This window comes from Crocodylus siamensis, chromosome 13 (assembly GCF_052110815.1).
Source record: "Crocodylus siamensis isolate JL-2025a chromosome 13, ASM5211081v1, whole genome shotgun sequence".
In the NCBI taxonomy this organism is placed as follows: Eukaryota; Metazoa; Chordata; order Crocodylia; family Crocodylidae; genus Crocodylus; species Crocodylus siamensis.
The window spans coordinates 24,260,992-24,279,385 of record NC_143407.1 but is presented as its reverse complement, the minus strand read 5'-3'; the positions used below and the strand labels follow the sequence as shown (position 1 = coordinate 24,279,385).

Here is an 18,394-nt window from a genome sequence, read left to right as displayed (position 1 = left end):
TTTTTAAAATGTACCATTTCTGGTAGTCTGGAAAGGGTGGATTGCTGAGTCTTTGCAGTCAAGACCTGAAATCCTGTCTTACTTCAAAAAGACCTTTTTCTCTTTCCCACTCGGTTTTGGTGGACTCGTCATCTCAGTTGTATGCTTGCAGACCAGCCCTGCTGAAAGCCTTCATGACAAGGGAAGCTTTCTTATGCATTACTGTACACTGTCTGCATTGGCAGATTCCACCACAATTTTGTTTGCACTATTCAGAGGCTTAAATTTTTGGTTGGGGAGCTTTTCGATATCTGCTACTCTAATAGTGGTTACAAGTGTGCTTGCCGTGCAGATGTCCAGCATCAAAAGTAGAGAATCTTTCTGGGTTTCTTGCTCAAATAGTCCTAATAGGCTTTAAAATTCAGGTGGTCGTGAACACTTGCAGAGTTGGATCAGATATATCTGTGGGGTTTGTGTGCATAGTTTTTGCCCTCAGCATCCATAGACAGATTATCTGCAGGTTGAATGTCAGAGAATTTAGATCGTCCCAGGTGGTTGGGAAACCTTTGTTCTTTTAATTGAAAGGTCCTTTCTTTCCAGTAGCACCTCAAAGCAGATGGAGAAACACTTGGGCCCAACAAAGTGCCAGTTCTATATCCCATATTTAACATATGGTCAAATTATAGGTATAGTTCAAAGACCATTTCCAGAATAGGTAGTCTTGACTTGTCTTGTCAGCAGTGATACTGTTTTAAGAGGTGAGCAACAGCGTGGCTTGAAGCCCTCTGCAAGCAAGATGAATGGTTTGTTTGTTTTGGTTTTTTTGTTTGTTTGGGGTTTTTTTTTTAAGCTTCAGTACCTCCTTGCCAAGTATTTCCACAAGCTTTTAAACCATGGGTCTCCCGCTGCAATAGATTTGAAGAACTGTCCTGACCTAAGATCAGGTCTCAAGTCATCTCTAAGGCAGTGATTCTTTCTCCCCTTCCCCCCCCGCCCCCTTTTTTCCCCCCCAGTCTCAGTGACTAATTTCTTCTGGGAACATGCTTATAAAGTTGCAGTTTTTGGTCCATAGCATCTCGAAAGCTAAGATGATATTCTGATTCTCAGAGCTGAAGAGGCTGGGTGGTTTTTTGGGTTTGTTTCTGATTGCCTTCAGGTAGTCTACCTCCTGCAGTATTTCAGCTTGTTCTCCATCACTGAATTCTGAATGTAGTCCATGGTAGACTGGTTCTAATAATGTAAAAGGCATAAGTTGTATCGGTGTAGTGTATAATACAGCTAGCAACGGAACTTTGCTTGTCCACAACTCTTCGCCATATTTCTTGTGTTCTTCCTACTCTTGCAGCTGGTCTCTAGGGTGCCAAGTTGAAGCCTTTTATTCACGCTTTACTGAGCTGTTGTCTCTAGTAGGTGGCTGCTTGCTAGATGACTTCCTCTAATTCAAGCGTGTTCAACTCCTGGCCAGTAAGCCAAATCCCAGTGTGTGGGACCAGGAGAGGACCATGCAGGCCCTGGAGCCCAACTTGCTCTCCCCATCCCCTGCCCTGCAAGTGAGGCTGGGTGGAGGCATTGCAGCACCCCCAGACCCCAGTCCTGTTGTGCAGAGGCAGTGTGGGGTGTTGGAGCCTGTCTTGGTTTTGATTTCTTTGTTAGGGTTTTTCCCACCACCCCCACCCTCCATTCTGCTAAGTAGAGGGAGTGCAGGGCCCAGTCCAGCATGCAGACTGGCCCAGGGTCACTGGAGAAGTGTAGCATAAAAGTGTATATGCATTTAACCATACTCCTAAGAAAATGGCATGGGACACCTTGAATTGTTTTGCTGGAAGCTCTCGTAGTATTTTTGAAGGAACTCTTGCTAGTTGTATTTGTTTTCTTGGCCTGGGAATTTTTGCAGTCAAACTAATGTTCATGTGTTCCTACTACACAGTTGCACTTCAGGGTGGGAACTGGTCTTGGTCAGTGTTTTTCTGTCTGTTTGAAGGATTGTGTTGGGAGCAGCTAAACTGAGTAGTGTCAAGTAAGCTGGCATCTTGCACGATGAAATGGAAATGTTCTAGCATTTGACTTTTTTGTATAAAAATTGGAAAAAAAAAAAAAAAAAGGTGGTGGGTAGAGTTGAAGAAGCCTTGGGGCTGGTCAGCAGCAAACTTAATGTCATCATTCTGATACTTTTCTGCTGTAGCACTTGCTATTTTTCAGAATAATTGGTGACATAGCATAGGTTGACTTCAGGGCATCTGCTTGCAGAGGCCTGAAAAAAATAAAATTACCCATAATAGATGACTTGGTTTCTGAGTTAGTTGCCTCCCTCTTGAAGCACTGGATGTTTACCAAATTTTAAAGATGAGACTCACGGGGGTGCATTGGAGCCCAAATGGTACTGACAAACTTGTCCTACATGTGTGCAGTGTTACCTTCAGTGGCAAATTTATAATAAATTCACTGTTGCATGCCAGCTATATAGCACATTGTAGCTCAGGTAGGCCTGACGTGGATGTTCTTATGAAGCGCTTCGGGCACACGGTTATTACATGGTTGCATGTGTGTGGTTTTTTTTGTTTGTTTGTTTTTGCAGAGGATTGGATATGCTGATCTGGCAGGGCCCTTCCAATCCCTCTGTCTCTGGGAAAACTGCATCTATAATGAGCTTTTTTGACACTCGTTAGTTATATGTTTACTTGGAAGGAATCCTCCAGTTGAGACTAGAGCCCAATCCTCCTATAGTTAGTCCTAGACAGAGATGAGTATTTTGTGTACTTTGAGAATGTTGTTAGGAGTAAAAGTCTGATGGTGAATTTGAGCCCACAGCCTTGCCAGCATCTGGTGTTTTCCATTTTTAATTTTAGCATTGTTCTTGTATGTCATCTCAGGGAGATTTTAACACGTTTGATTCTAAAGACAACAAATGCTTTTACATTTTTAATATAAACTTTTGAGTGTTAAAGTGATGATGAACAACTTGTTTTCAACCTAATACGGACAGAAATCTTAAAGCAGCTGAAAGTTCTTTGTTTCATAAATGTAATGTGGCTTTTTTTTTTTATCGCAGGTCTCCAATTGAGAAACATGGCACTGTTTTTCCTGCACTCTACCCACCTATTGCTGGACTTCTGTTGTAACAAGTTGGCAAACACTGGCTGGAACTGGGCTGCAATAAAACATGCCAGTTTTCGATGCTGACAAGAGCCTAACAAGTGCCAACACAAAAAAAACAATTACGCGTTTTGAAACCTAATGAACTGCTTTAACCTTCAGGAAGAATTGTAAAGATGTGTACATAGCACAACATGATCCGGATAATATATATACTGTTCATGTACATCCACAATACACATTGTACCAAATAATGCTGTCTTGTAGTTAGGATAAGAATCGTGTAAATTCTAAAGATTTTAGCAGGTTTACTTTCCCTATTCATTGTTTCCTATCAGTTTAAAAAAACAAAACAAAACCAACTCTTGTGAAGCATGTCAAACTAAAACGAATTAGGGTAAAGATTTTTTTTTCCCCCCTGTTCTCAATTTTTTCCTTTGAACCATTTGAGGCTTAATTAAAACCCTTTGCTTATTAAAGTTCAGGGTTTTGTTTTGGCTTTTTTTCTTTGGTTGTTTTTCTTGGGTTTTGTTTGGAAATGCACTCCCCTCTCACCCAGCATCTTGGTTTCCGATTTTCTCTAAATAATAAATTTTGGAAGTTTCTAGGATTCGTTACTTGGTTTTTACAATGACCTTTGCATTGTCAAAGGTGCTTCTCCTGCCCCCTTCCTCCAGCTCCCTCTACCTTTTTTTGATCCAATTGCACACAGTTCTTGAATTTGGGTGTAGCAATAAAACTTCTGGCTGTGGAGCACCCTTGAGCCTGCTGTTTTGTTTTTTTCAAAGGACTGAGTGTTTTGGTTTGGAAGTCCAGTTGACTTAAGTCCAAAATAGGATGATCGGCTTTCTTTTGGTGGTTTTTCTTTTCTTTTTCTTATTTCTCTCTCTCATTGCCTGGTTTCATTTTTAAGATGGATTAAGAAGCATGCACATCTGTAGGATTTCAAATGAGCAACTTCTGGGTTTGACATAAAGAAATAGCTTTCTTTCTTTATCCTTTTTCTGTGCCCCTCCTTATTTCTTTGCCTTCTATTCTACTGCAAATTTTCCTCACCTAATGTACAAAGAAAATTGCGATGTATATTTTCATGTAATTTGATTTTTTGGAATTCTGTCACCTTCTGTAGTGAGTTCTTCCAAAATATAATTTTTTCCAATAATTTCTGTGTTGAATTGGCTCTTAGTGCCTAAGACTGGGGAGTGTTGGGACTGACTCTGACTCAGATGAGACGTGGCCTAGCTCGGTAGGCATTTCCAGTGTTTGAACTTGGCAGAAATGTGTTGGTAATTATATGAAATTTCATACTAGAAGCCCAGAGCTATAATTGGTATTGATAAGGATTTGTTCCCTTTGTTTAAATACTGTACAAGAAGCCTGCACTGAAGAATTAAGTGCCAATTTGAGCTGGATTTAACTTTTGGGTTAGAGAAACTAATTGAGTTAGTTTCCCTTCACTGAAGGAAGCAATTTCTAAGAGGGCCACACACATGATTAAAGGCCTAGACACCAGGTCATACGAGGAGAGGCTGAAAGACTTGGGACTGTTCAGCCTGGAGAAGAGAAGACTCAGAGGGGACTTGGTGGCAGCCTGTAAGTACAGTGGGCATACATCAAGACCTGGGGGAGCATCTATTCATCAAAGCCATCCAGGGGATGACAAGAAATAATGGGCACAGGCTGATTTGGGGATTGCTTCAGGCTTGACAAAAGGAAAAACTTTTTTACAAGTAGAGTGCCAAGGGTCTGGAACAGGCTCCTCCCAGGGGTGGTACGGTCATCCACCCAGGCAATCAAACAACCAAAATGTCTTGATGCCCATCTTGCTGGGTCCATCCGATCCCAGCAGCCTTTCTTGCCTGAGTACAGGGGAGCTAGACCCGACTGATCTGTAAGGTTCCTTCTAGCCCCTAACAACTATGAAACTACCACTCTTGAACCAAGTGGAAATGAACAGTAGAAATCCAGAAAAGAGGAAATGGTAAAAAGTAGCCATGAATCAAAGTTAGATTCTCTATATTCAAAGGCAGTAATGTTGCTTCTATTTCTACACAATGCTTGTGGCACTTAATATGTGCCACAGACACTGGGAAGGATGTGAACAGGAAGCTCCTTATGACGGGGAATTAGGCAAGAGAGATATAGGACAGATTAGTAGATGCCCCCAAAATCGGGTAGTCACGGGGCAGAGGTGGGAGTGGGGGGCGGGGGGTTCATTCTTCAGTTCCAGTAAAGCCCAAGTCTCTCTAGAATCATTATTTCTAAAAAGGAGCAATGGCTTGTCATGTGTCTGTCTTTGCAGAGACCTGAAACTTTTATATGGGTGTGCAGTGAAATCGAGAGAGAAATGGCTTATATTTTGGTCATGCAGCCAGTGTGGGTCCAGTTGCTGATTTTTTCCGTTATTAGCCAACATACTGACATGAAACCTTTGGAACCTGCAGCAAGACAAAGCAACTTGCTGCTGGGGAAACCTGATTGTGCAGTGACGGTTTCTAGTCTTCCCTCTACCACGAGAAGTATTTCTCATGCAATAATTTTGGGAAGGAACGGATAGCTTCTAATGGAACCTGACATTTGATCTAGCCTTCCATGAAGCCTCGAGCGTCAGATGGACAGTATGAACTTTCTAGATTGGCATTCACATTGTAAACAACAAAAAAGGCATATGGCAGGCTTTTAACAGGTGCCAAGGTAAAAAGTTAGTTAGCAAAAAATGCCAATTAAAATGTATTAAAAATTATTATTACTTCCTATATCAAATGCATTTAAATTTTAGTGTAATGTCCTCATGGACATATTTGGTAATGGTGTTGGAAAAGCATGGATCAAACTCCTAATTAAGTGGTTTTTCATAGGCAGGCAGATGTATGTGGTGCTTAAATGATGTTTTCTGCCCAGGCACAATAGCTGATTTTAGGCAAGCAGGCACATGAGGACCAAAACTACTTGGCTCCTGCAGTGGGGGGAGAATGCCTCTAGCCAGCTTGCTGGCTACCGTGTGCTCTCTCTCTCTCTCTCTCTCAAGGCTGAGGATTGCCTTGCATTCCAGCAGCATGGTGCTGTTCACTCCATAATTAAACTATTAGGACTACTTTGGTTTCTAGGCCAGCTATTGTGAACCAAGAGTTTTCTCCTAAAATAAAGCTGGCTGCAGCAAGAATTGAGCAGCCATTTGTTCGTTTTCTGTAGCAGGTCCTGTTCTCCCTTGGTTACTTTTTTTCTCCCAATGGATACAAACAATCCTAGACTAACTGAAAATGAGTCTAATTTGCAACCAGACTCTTAAAAGGGATTTGCCTTGTACCACAATGGTTGTTTTTAGGGGGGAATGCTCTTTTTGTGTTTTTGGTTCACCCCACTCCCTCTCAGTTATTAGCATACTAAACTGCTGTAATGTAATGCAATGATAGAAAGAAACTCAAGACAGAGTTTCTGTGTGTGCTGTTTTCTAGAGCAGTGGTTTTCAGTCTCTCTTCATTGGCAGACGGACCCCTAAGTTTTAAATGGAGGTGCAGACCGCTTTCAAAATTTTGAATGGAGGTGTTAGTCACCTTCGGAACACCCACACCTTACAATTCAAATATTTTTGATCTCAGTCCTCTTTTGCACACCCCTTAGACATAATCTACAGACCCCAGTTAGAAAACCATGGATTTAGAGATACAAAATAAACTAAGAGCTCAGGCACACTCAGTGGACTCTTTAGTTGCACACAACATAAGGCCCTGTCCCTCCAAAAAGCCATTGCAGAATGTAGTATTTTTTAAAATGTTATTAGTGGTGAATTACCATTGTTCTGACTAAAATATTAATCCACAGCTTGAGTGAACTATCCTAATGCTTTGGGGGTTGGGGGGGAGAGTTGACTAATGTTTCACAGGAAACAAAATTGTCAAGAACTGCATTTTTATTTATTATTAATTAAGTACAGGAGAGGGTTGCACAGGACTTCAGAGGTTCTTCAGTTTCTGGAAGATCAACCTTGCATTGGTGTACTGTTCTGTTACTTGTATGAGATCACTAGTCATCTGTCTATAAAGAATGTATAGACTGAATTTTTGTACTAATCTAGAATCTTACCTCTTCATGGCAGTACATGAGCACCCCTGTGTCCTACCTGAATGTTGGGCAGGCTGAGCAGGAGCCCCAAGATTTCTCAGATTACAAATGACATGACTGGAAAATATAAAAGGAGAGAAACTTGTGAAACTTCAAGTTACCTCAAACTTTGGCAATGTTACAATGTTGGCCAGAAAACCACCTCTGCTGTGATTCCCAAACATTCAATGCCTATGCACTAGGTAGATAGTGGTTGGAAAACATTTAATGATGAGATGAAGTGCACATTGTTATACTGTATCTGCCTCCTCTGTCTAGCTCTGTTCTTTGACTGCAACTTCTTCCAGGATTTTTTTTTTTCTTTGGTAGGGTAATGGGGTTGAAATGTGGTATTACTGCAGTAAAAAGTCTTGCAATGTTGCATGTCGCTCTGGGATACTGCACTCCCACAGCGAGCTACCCTGCTGATTCCACCCCAAGAAGTGACCAAAGCTCAGGGTTTCAAAAATGAAGAAGCCTGAAATAAAAACATTTCTCTTTAGAGCCCCGCTGTTAAAACAAGCTTGTGCTTTTTTAGGCAATGCTTGGTTAACTTGTAGAACTCATTGCCACGAGGTGGTGGAGGCAGATAGCATATCCAGGTTCAAAAAGGAACTGGATAAATTAATGGGCGACAGCTCTATTAATGGTTATTGAACAGAATGGCTGGAGATGCCAGAGAAAATGGCTCTAAACCAATGGTGGTTGCCTGGGAGGGTACTGAATAGGGAATAGATCACTAAAGATGTGTGGTTCAGTGTTCGCCCTTTCTCCACATATTCTCATAGGGCAAGAGTAGGTAAGAGAACCAACTCTGCAGCCAGTAAAAAATGAAACTAGTGAAACCTGGTTACTTAGTCATAGGATAACTCATCCCTATAGTCTTTATTAGTCAGTGGACTTAATCCTTGCCAGAGTCCTATCAACTTGTATACAAAACACTTCAACGTGTCATGTTCAAGTGTAATTATTAGTCGCTTCCAAATGTGCACACAGCATAAATCACAATGGAATTCATTCCTGATTAATAGGCTTCGAAGATGACCTCCGCAACATCTTTAAGGTCAGCTGATGCTTGCCAAGTCTTGAATACTCTTCAGCAGCCTTTCTTGGCTCAACAAGACATGAGACGGTCAACTGTTCCATCCTGAAGAATTACCTTCTGTTTTGGTCAGGAGTGAAAAGTAAAAATCTTTAATTATTTTATGCTTGTGAGTACATGGCTCTTATACAGTGAGCATTCTGAATTTTTGTAATAAAAAGCATTACATTAGGCACTTATCTGTATAATCTTCCAAGCTTCATAAACCAGCCAGAATGCCTGCAATTTGCACTTGGAATATCTGTGACATATTTTTGTGATACATTTTTTTTCTTTGTTATAAATGTCAAAAATCATTCTTTAGTGTCTTTATAGGGCATGCAAAATGCATCTCAAAAATGAAAGACTAACTATGGATAATTAGTCATTACCCAGCCCCTTTGAGTGACAAATTAATCATATTTTCCTGTGAGGCAATGAGCATGTCTTCCTAGTTGCATCAGCCCATCCATGTTGCATCGCAATGCAGAGTAATGTGACATGAGCAGTGTAAATTATGTATGAAGCAAAGTTGCATCCATTTGCCTTTTAAATTGGATAGAAAATAAGTGTAACTTAAAACCTAGAGGCAGCTGGAGATTAACCAAGAAAGCAAGTAACAATCGAGTCCAAGACAAAGAACCCGAGGGCATCCTGGATATCAATGAAGAAAACAGGTTCTCCATCCAAATCTATTATAGATGCTGACATGGTCCTTCTCATGGTAGTATCTGAGGTCCTGAACACACTACATGCCCACATAAGCATCAATCTGCTTTGCATTGGCATAAACAAGGAAGACGCACACAATGCATATCCTTATACCAGTAAAACTGGCTAGAAATCAGGTTAAACCTCAGAAAATTGCAATACAAGTAAACTGAGTAAAGTTACACCACTGTAGGTACTATGCGTCTACATCTAGTGGCAAGCTGCTGTAATAGGTCCTGCCTCTGGTGAGCTGGTCGTCTGTCTGCTTCGGACACTGGTTTCACTTCCATCAGTGTACAAAATGACACAAATTACACTAATGCTAATGGCTCATGTTCAGGCCCTCAATATCTCATAAATATGGATGCATTTCTCCACATATCTTCAAATATATAAAGAACAATTAACAAGAAAATGGAGATAGACTTTTCTGTGGCTGTAGGGGACAGGACTAGAAGCAATTGCTTCAAACTGCAGCAGAGGAAATTTAGCTTGGCAATCAGGAGGAACTTTCTGACTATGAGGGTGGTCAAGCCCTGGAACGGGCTACCTACAGGAATTGTGGCATCTCAATCTTTGCCAGTTTTCAAGAGTGGGTTTGACAGACACTTGGCTGGGATGGTTTAGTGAGGGATGATCCTGCCTTGAGCAGGGGGTTGGACTAGATGACCTCAGGTGGTCCCTATTGTTCTAGGATCCTGTAACACTTTACATCCTGGGCTATCTCCATTTTTACAGATGGGAAACTGAGATACAGGGCAGGTTTACCCCAAATCATGTAAGAAACCTGTGGCCCTATTGAATCCAGTTCCAATGCCCTACATCAATGGTGCTCCACCTAGAGCCCACAGGTTTGATCAGGCCCTCAAAGTGATTGTATCATCAGCATGGGGAATCAGTGGCAAGCACCATGGCCTAGCATGTCCTCTTCTGTGCCTTGTGTTGTGTTGCTGAACCCCTGTGGTGCTGGAGGTAAGCTCTCTTCCTCCTTTCCCCTTCTCCTTCCTTTGACATGGACAACCACCTCCATCCCCACCCCCGCCAAAGGGGAGTGGTGACCTATGGTTCAAGCATGTCACAAGCATACAGTCAGCAGCTCTACAAGGTTGAGCTCTACTGCCCTACGTACCAGACTGATAACAATGCGAAAAGAAACAGGCAGACAGGTGGGTGAAATGACCTGTCAAAGGTCACTGAGCAGCTTGGCAGAACCACAAAAAAATCCTTTGACCCGCATCACAATGCCCTATCCGCTAGACTGCTACTCTCCCCATCTGGATCTCTCTCTCTCTCTAGGTACCATATCCAAACAGGATGTTGGTGACCATTGTCTTCCACAGACCTTTTCTCTTTGACACATACAGAATTTCCAGTGTCGAGACACTAATCCATTTAGGTAGACTCTTGATGGAAGTCAACCTCTGTCTCCACAATCTCTCCTTTCTTCAATCTCTGCAGTTACTACCAGACTTCCAATTTCCTATTTCCTCATAACGTGTCCAAGAAACTTCAACTGTCTCTAACTTTAATCAACAGCTTCCTCTTGCAACCTGCTCTTAACAAAATACCTTCATTTGAAGTGTGACTTGTCCAACATACCTTTAAGAGGCTCCTTAAAAATCACATCTCAGTTGCTTCAATTCTCTTTTCCATACTTGGCGATATTATCCAGTATTCTGAAGCATACACGAGGACTGGTATAACCTAGCAATCCAAAACTCTTAACTTCATCCCCGTAGAAATTTTACTATTTATCAAGATCTTTTTCATTTTCAGAAATATGTCTTTTGCCATCCCTATTCTCCATTTTATTTCTTGACCACATTTACCATCAGATGTTATCCAACTTCCCAAGTAGTTAAATTTATTGCCCTGCTTTATCTGTTCCTTTTGCACTTTGATGGTGCGTACAGGAATGATCTTCTTTGTAATTACCATGTATTCTGGTTTTCTATAGTTGATACTTAGAGCCTTCTTCTCACTTTCACTACCAATTTTATCTAAGATTCCTTGCAGCTTCTCTTCGGGATCAACTATTAAGACTGTGTCATCAGCATAACACAAGTTGTTCAAATTCTGTTTGCTAATGACCAGCCGTGGTAAATCCTCAATCTCCCTCAGTATTTTCTCACTGTACAAGTTGAAAAAGTCAAGTGAAAAAAATTTAGCCTTGCCTTATGCCTCTCAATTTGGGTGAAATCATTTAGTTCATTTTCAATCTTCACTGCTGCACTCTGGTCCCAAAAAGACGTTTCTTAAAATTCTCCAGTCTTTACCATCAATATCCAGTTCTTCCAGCATTTTCATTAATTCCTCATGCAGGAACCTATCAAAATCTTTGGCATAATCAATAAAACACAAGAAAAGGCCTTTTCTTATTTCTATTCCCTTCTCTGAAGGCATTCGTACCATGAAGATAGCATTTCTCTTACCACGATTGTCAACAAAACCACATGGAACTTTTGCAGTCTCCAGTTTTATTCTACTCGTTGCTCTCATCATCAGCACCTTCAGTAAGATCTTTGTCACATGGCTCATTAAACTTACCGAAGTTCACATTCAATGGCTTCAGGTCTTTTTGATCAATTGACTGAGGTCCTCACGTATTTCTGCACTTTCATAAATCTCATTGATAACAGTTGTTAACTTTTCTATACCAAACTCTTCCAAACAATTTATTTATTTGTTCTACTGCAATCTCAGCTTTATTGGTTTTCATTTGGTTGATAACTGTTCATACTACTGACTTAAGAATTTTCAAACCGTTCATGTTCTTCTTAATAGATGGCTTTTCTTCTCGACTGTCGTGGAATAACTCTTCAGCATACTCTGTCCATCTTTTCAATACTTGTTCTTGTTCCATAATTACCTTGCCATTCTTAGCATTTATACATTCCCCTCTGGATCCCCGCGACAGAGATCGGGAAGCATGTTCTTTTTACACTTCCTGGAAATTAAGATCTGGAGACTGGGGCCCACGTCCTGAGTGAAGGACCTGACTTGTGAAATGACCATCCCTCGGTGGGCTGATACAGCCTGAGACTGCTGACTTCTAAGGCAGCATTTACAAAGCATGAAGTATTCCAAACAGTGTTCTTCTGTAAAGCCTGTATCCTCAACCAAACTCCAACAGGTTAACCCGTTGCTACATTATACCCCAGAAGTGAATAAACTTGAATGTGCATGGTAAAGTCACTGCATTCATTTGTTAATTTCCTAAATGTGGATTTTTAACTGTGCTTCTGGTGTTGCATGTATTCCATGTACACTTCCTTCATCTTACCACCAAAAGCCTTTGGCATTACAAAGACACAGTCTTATGATTGTACAAGGTGGATAAAGCTACGGTTGAGTAACCTTGTCACTCCAGCTGTTTAGCAGGTCACATCATGGGCGACTGGTGCCTCCTGAGTCTGCGGGGCACCAGATTGCTGATGGGGGGGTTCCCTACCAGCTGATCGCCAACTGGGGGGGGAGGCAGCAACTGACCACCCAGCCAGTGGCAAAACCAGAAGTGCACTTCCAGTTTCATGGATGATGCTTCCAGGGGGTGCACGACTAATCTCAGGGGGTGCACGTGCAGCCGTGTGCACCCCTTACGTGTCGCCAATGGGTCACATCTCTGTAGTGACACTTGTAGCTTTGCAACAACAATCTAACACGGGGCACAAGATGAGGGTCCTGCGCCCATCTTCACCACAGCCTTCCTGCGCGACCTTGGGTCCGCTGCTTCATTGGTAGGACGGTGGCACAGTCGGGATGGAAGAGACCTCGCAGGGTCCCATCGCCCAGGGGTTCTCAACCTTTCGCACCCTACGTCCCACCAACCGCTTTGTTCCACCACGATAAAAACAAAACCCCACTTTTCTTCCCCCCCAAGAAGTGTATTTTTTACGTCGACAGGCGTCTCAGTACTCTCCACGCACTGAAGTCCCACCTCCACGTCCCCGACCCTGGCTCAAGGCAGGGCCGCCCCTGACTGAACTGTCCGGCCAAGCGCCTGTCCAACCCCATCCTGAACACTCCCCAGCTTGGAGGAGTCCGCCGTTCCCGGCCCACAGCTAGCCAGGACGCTCCTCCTCACCTCCCACGTGCGTCTCCTCCTCCGCAGCTCGAGGCCTCGCCCCGGCCACCAGAGCGCGCCAGGCCGCGGGGAGGGGGCCGGGCCCGGCCGGGCCTGGCCGCATAAAGCGGGTGCGCGGTAGGGCTCTCGCGAGACCGCGGGAGGGGCGGGGCCGGGTTGGGAGCGGCCGGTTCTCGCGAGAGCCGCCGGCGGCCACGCTCAACATGGCGGAAGGTAAGGGTGGGTGAGGAGGGGGAAGCGGGGCCGCGACTTCTCGCCTCACGGCAGGCGGCGGCTGACTTGCCCGGGCTTCCCTCAGGCGGGGCGAGCCGCTCCTGAGGTCTCTTCTCCGCAGTCACAAGCACAGAGCGGGGGGGAAGGAGGAGCGGGCGTCCCTGGGCCTGCCCCTTTCAAAGGAAAAAAAAAAAAATCCCGTACTGAAAAAATGCGCCTGTGAAATGGTTCTTGTGGCGTTGCCGCGCTCTGCTTTGGGGGCCTGCTCAGCACCAGCAGCTTCCTCGGGAGTGGCTGACTCGGCAGCGCTGCCCGGGAGCGGGAGGGAGGCTCCTGGAGCGGCTCTGGGGTTCGTCAGAAAAAGGAAGTTCAGTTTGGATGCATCTGCGGCCCCCCCCCCCCCCCCGTCCTGATGGTACGGCACACGATTCTTGTCCCTGTTAGGGCCCCCCCCAGCAGGTGAGGCAAATGGACCTGCTTTTCTCCGTTTGGGTGGCTTTCCCTCTGCCTGCCTCATTTCTTGCTCAGCTGCCTGTAGGGTTTTGAATGTGAAAGATGTAGTTGGCAGATTGGCTTGCTGGGTGTTGGCAGTTATCTGGTCTTGAGCTGATAGAAACTTCAACGGTGAAGTTGTTGTTAATTGGATGAACTGGATGCAAAGCGCTCTGGCGCGCTGTGTCCTCTGGAAGGCACCGACAGTGCTATCTTTCAGGAGTTGTTGTTGGACCAAAGCTTATGGGTGGAGGGGAGTGAAAGGGAGTATTGAAAGTCATGGAAATCGGGGCAGCATAGGGTGTGACAAGTGAGGTTGGGGGCAGCGAGTTAACTGAATTTTGGGATGGGGCCACACAGGTCTGTCGGTTAAAGTACCTTTCACTGTTTGCTGATTGACTAAATCATTCAGTCTTTCCAGGCTGCTGCAGACATTGCTGGTGTAGCCTTGATTATGGTATTAATTTTTGGTGTCAAACTTAAGCTTTTTGCCTTTGCTTTCAAGGGTACTCGGCTCTTCTCTTTTTTTTTTTTTTTTTTTCCATCTCTGTGGTATCCAAAGGCTAAGTCCTGCCTCTATTGCCTGCTGGCCAGTGTCAAGTAAGCATCTCTCCTCAGGCTGGGAGGCTCTACATGAAAACATTGGCAGAGCAGCATTGCCCTTCTCAACATATCAGCTCTCCTATGCTCTGATCCATTTTGGGAGGTGGGGATGGTAATTGGTCTTGGTGAGTTGGGAATGACTTCAGCTAGTAGCATCTTGCTGTTTCCTTGCATTTGCAGTACATGTAAGTCTTCCTTATATTGTAAAGTCTTTGGGTTGGAGACTTGTCCAGTGCTTGGCTTACAAACAGCAAAGTAGAAGTTCTTGATGCTGTAGTAATATAATATAACAATAAAGATAAATCTGTACACAGAATTTTACTTTGGCACTAACCTGTAACACTTAACCAACAAGCAAAGCAAAAGTAACTTTTAGGAGTGCTTGGAGACCCATCTACTGATACCGATTGAACAAAGGTTAAAGTTGCTCTTTTTCCTGTAGGGTCTTTTATTAATATTCTGGTTAGTAGTCAGTAGCAATATCAAATTGTGGACATTACAGAGTAAACTAAGGGGAACCTTTAGGGCAATATGTTCTTATTCTGTGGAGTACTTGTAAATACTTAGGGTAATACTTTTAAGTGGATGACTTCCTTATCAGAAAACTACGATCACTACTTTGGACTGATATGCAACTCTGTCAGTCAAAGAAAGTATTTATTAATTCTGGAAAACATACTAGTTGGGGGGGCCTTGATATAGTTTCAGGTACCCTACTTTTATGTTGTGTTTTGTAGGCTTGCCTGACAACAGCAGTGTTTTAATGTCCTCTTACTAATTGAGATCCTCTCCTTCCCTCCCCCCCCCCAAAAAAAAGCACAAGTTTCTTTAAATAAAGAGTTCTAATATCATGCAAGTTTTTTTAAAATTATTTTAAACAATGGTATAAAACGCATATATCAAAGATTGACTTGCAGACTTAACCATCACTAGCAACAAAGCCTAAATTGTGAAAGGCTGTAACAGAGCCCTGGAAGCTTCACCTCTTTGAAATCAAATGGTTCTGTAATACCCGGTAACACAACTATAGACTGCATTTTTTCCTGCTCTGACCTGTTCAAGTCATCAGAGTATTTTGACTTGAAAACTAAGCTGTTGTCCTACTTGTCTATCAAATGACTGTAGGTTGAGAGAGCTGAGCGATCCAAACCATCCTCTTCTTGATGGAACACTTGAAAAATGGCCGGGACCTCGGATGTGCTTAAGACCTTGTCATCCTAATCTGTATGCTCGTGAATGTGGTTTTAAGTACTTGTATTCCCCAGGGCTGTTCACCAGTGCCTCGGGTGACATAAGACAACAATAATCTTATCTAGGATCCCACTTGCCTTTATCAAAGAATTACTTCTATGGCTGACTCGACAATTTTCTCCTTACTTCATCTAGCAGTTGTGTTCCTGGCTTTGTTCAGCCTCTCTTAGGCAGTAGCAAAGCTAATTCAGCATAATTCTATTTTTGCCAGTAATATGAAGCTCCTAGAATGGAAATGCTTTGGGTCATATTTGCTGAAACATGACCTCCCTCTGCGCACCCCTACTCCCCTAACTAGTAGAAATGTGGGCTCACAAATCTGGGTACCTTGACAAATCTGCAATGCATATGATTTGAACACTGCATCATTTGGAACATCAACATTAATATTCAACTCTAAACTGCTAAATTTGGGCTTGTTTGAGATGTATGGAGTCTTTAGGACCTCTTTGCATGTTGCATTTTATGCTGCAATTAATGTGGTAATCATGGCATAAATGGGAAGAGTGCTACTTGTGCACATAATTTAAGGTCCCATAACATGGGGAAACAAGCTGTGAAAATATTACACAAAGTGTAGAAGAATTTTTGTCTGGCTTCTGTGGCATATTAAACTTAATGTATGGCTGGAGCTGATGCAACCTGGTTCAGTCCCAGGGGCTGGGACCTTACATGGGTCTGAAATCAGCTCAGAGATGGACAGTCAGTCCTGGATGGAGGGTGGGGTGGGAGGTGATGAAAGGCTTTCCTGTAGGCTTAGAGTATCCAGCAAGGAAGCTTCCCACTGCCAGGAGCCTCTCTTCCCCTGCACCTGGCAGCCCAGCCAGAGCTGCTGGGCACAAGGCTTTGACAATCAACTGATTGTTTGCTTGGACAGCCATGGCGAATTGGACCCAGGACTGCCTGGGTGAAGCCAACAATTGGCTGATTGTCAGTCCCAACCCTGTACTGGGGTCTCAAAATGATAACAGCGGAGTCCCAGATGGCACAGGAGCTGTATGTAGCTGGAGCTAGCAATAGGCCCTATTCAGGCACTCTGCTTTGAAAGAGCATGATAGGGTTCTGATCCAGTACAGAAATTGTCTTGCCATGCACGTTTTACACTTGTTGGTTTTTGGTTTCCTTCTTGTGACTCGCTAAAAGAAAAGGCTATCAGTTGTATTAAATGCATCTTTGACTCCAGAATACTGGAAACTGCATGCAGGGAAATTACCTGTGCTAAATGCAGAGCTGACATAAGATCAGTGTGCATAGGGGTGATGGTGTTACAACAGGGGCAGGCAATTATTTTGGGTGGAGGGCTGCTTAATGAGTTCTGGTGAGCTGTGGAGGGCAGCATGGGCTCCTGGAGACTGACTACACTAGGAAGCACTGCCAGTGGTGAGTGGGAGGGGCCACTTGTATCCCATGCTGAGCAGCAGCATTGTTTTCCCTGCTGCTGCTGAGCCTGGGCAGCTGAGCCTGAAGCAGGCATGGGGTCAGAGTGGTGCACCTCTGCCCCAGTACTGCAGGGCTGGGGCCTGCAGTGGTGGCAGCCAGAAAGAGCCTCTGCCACCACCTGGGCTGCCTAGAAAGGCAGCCCAGCTGTGGAGCTGCCCCAACCCAGCTGCATGCCCAGGGGGCAGCAGGATATGCCACAGCTGGACAGGGCCTGGGCCAGGTGGGACCAAGGAACCCACATGGGCTGTATTTGCCCACCCCTGTGTTAACTTTCATTAGCACCTGACTACCGTTATGCTGGATATTGGCTAACAATATTGTGGACTAAAGCAATGTTTGAAGTAAGTATAACCCTATTGGCAAGCTAGAACATGTAATCTTGCCCAACACAGCCACTAATTACTTTCACATCAGCAGGGATGGATCGTATGTGGCCTTGTGTACAGTAATGCGCTGCGCAAACTTGCATGATGTATCACACCAATGCAAGAAGCAAGTTCCTGTCTCCTGGCAACTTTGTAGCAAGTTAATGGCTGGACCAACACTCTCTCCCTACCTGCTTGGTGAGATGAGGGATGCAAACTTGCAGTCTAAGTTCCCCTTAAATTTCCGCTATGTAGAAGTGAAGGTACCTATCCCAACAGCCAAAGCTTGGCAGAGTGGTTGCAGGACTCCAGCAGCAGCCTGAGACCAACCAGGATAATCCTTTCCAATTTATAGGCAGAACCTGGAAGCAGCAATGAAACTATATCAAACTTGTTAACTTCATGCAGAAAGATCTTTGAACAGTTCTATAATAATAGCATTGGGGGAAGGTGTAGAGCTGGAGACTATGTGGTATAACTTCTGGGGGCAAAGAAACTCATGAACAAAGAAGGAGTTTACCCCAACACCACAATATTTAACTTCTACAGGATGACTTGGATCACAACTTTCATAGCATGTGGTCTCCTGTCACCATTATTAACAGTAAGATCCACTTGGTCCTGCAATTGGTGACTTAACATCTGATGGGTCAAGCAGTGGGATTCAGGGCTAGTGTTAAAGGATTGACATGACAACTTGTTTGATGAATGACAGAAAGGCTTTATTTACTACAAGTATTCACTGTTGTATGAGCCTAAAGCAAAGTGCAGTATATTTAGCAGTAAAAGTGATAATATTTTACCAGTACAGGCAAAGGGACCATCTACCTTGTCAGCTTCTCTAAGGTGTGCATCCTTTTTCCAGAAGATCAGCTCAGTGCAGTAGCAGTCCTTGCCAGGATGATTTCTCATTCTTGAAGCATGGCCTGTTAGCTGTTTTGTTCTTCTTTTTATACCCTGTAGCTCGGCGTCTTCAAAGCA

At 43.7% G+C, this 18,394-nt stretch overlaps 2 protein-coding genes and 1 long non-coding RNA gene across 7 annotated transcripts in view; 2 read left to right on the top strand and 1 right to left on the bottom strand.

Annotated features, from left to right (window-relative positions):
* Positions 1-4,234, top strand: part of UBE2G1 (ubiquitin conjugating enzyme E2 G1) — a 43,434-nt gene extending 39,200 nt beyond the window's left edge. For all 3 annotated transcript variants that reach the window (XM_090026596.1, XM_090026594.1, XM_090026599.1), the window contains one exon: positions 3,029-4,234. The gene's annotated coding sequence lies outside the window, so the exon portion shown is untranslated. The remainder of the gene's footprint in view (positions 1-3,028) is intronic.
* Positions 15-13,188, bottom strand: LOC149854100 (uncharacterized). Of its 2 annotated transcripts, none has more exons than XR_016439044.1 (3): positions 13,050-13,188; positions 7,193-8,335; positions 15-2,230 (listed from the first exon to the last, which is right to left on the bottom strand). It is a non-coding gene; the product is annotated as an uncharacterized LOC149854100 (long non-coding RNA). The 2 variants fall into 2 exon arrangements; XR_016439043.1 differs by lacking the exon at positions 15-2,230 and adding an exon at positions 3,692-7,107.
* ANKFY1 (ankyrin repeat and FYVE domain containing 1) overlaps positions 13,182-18,394 on the top strand; it is a 51,096-nt gene continuing 45,883 nt past the window's right edge. The window contains exon 1 of one of the 2 annotated variants that reach the window (XR_016439041.1): positions 13,182-13,262. Coding sequence is in view for 1 of the 2 variants with exons in the window: in XM_090026588.1 (XP_089882714.1) it covers positions 13,253-13,262 (10 nt within the window). In the remaining variant the exon portion in view is untranslated. The remainder of the gene's footprint in view (positions 13,263-18,394) is intronic. The other variant, XM_090026588.1, reaches the window with a different exon arrangement.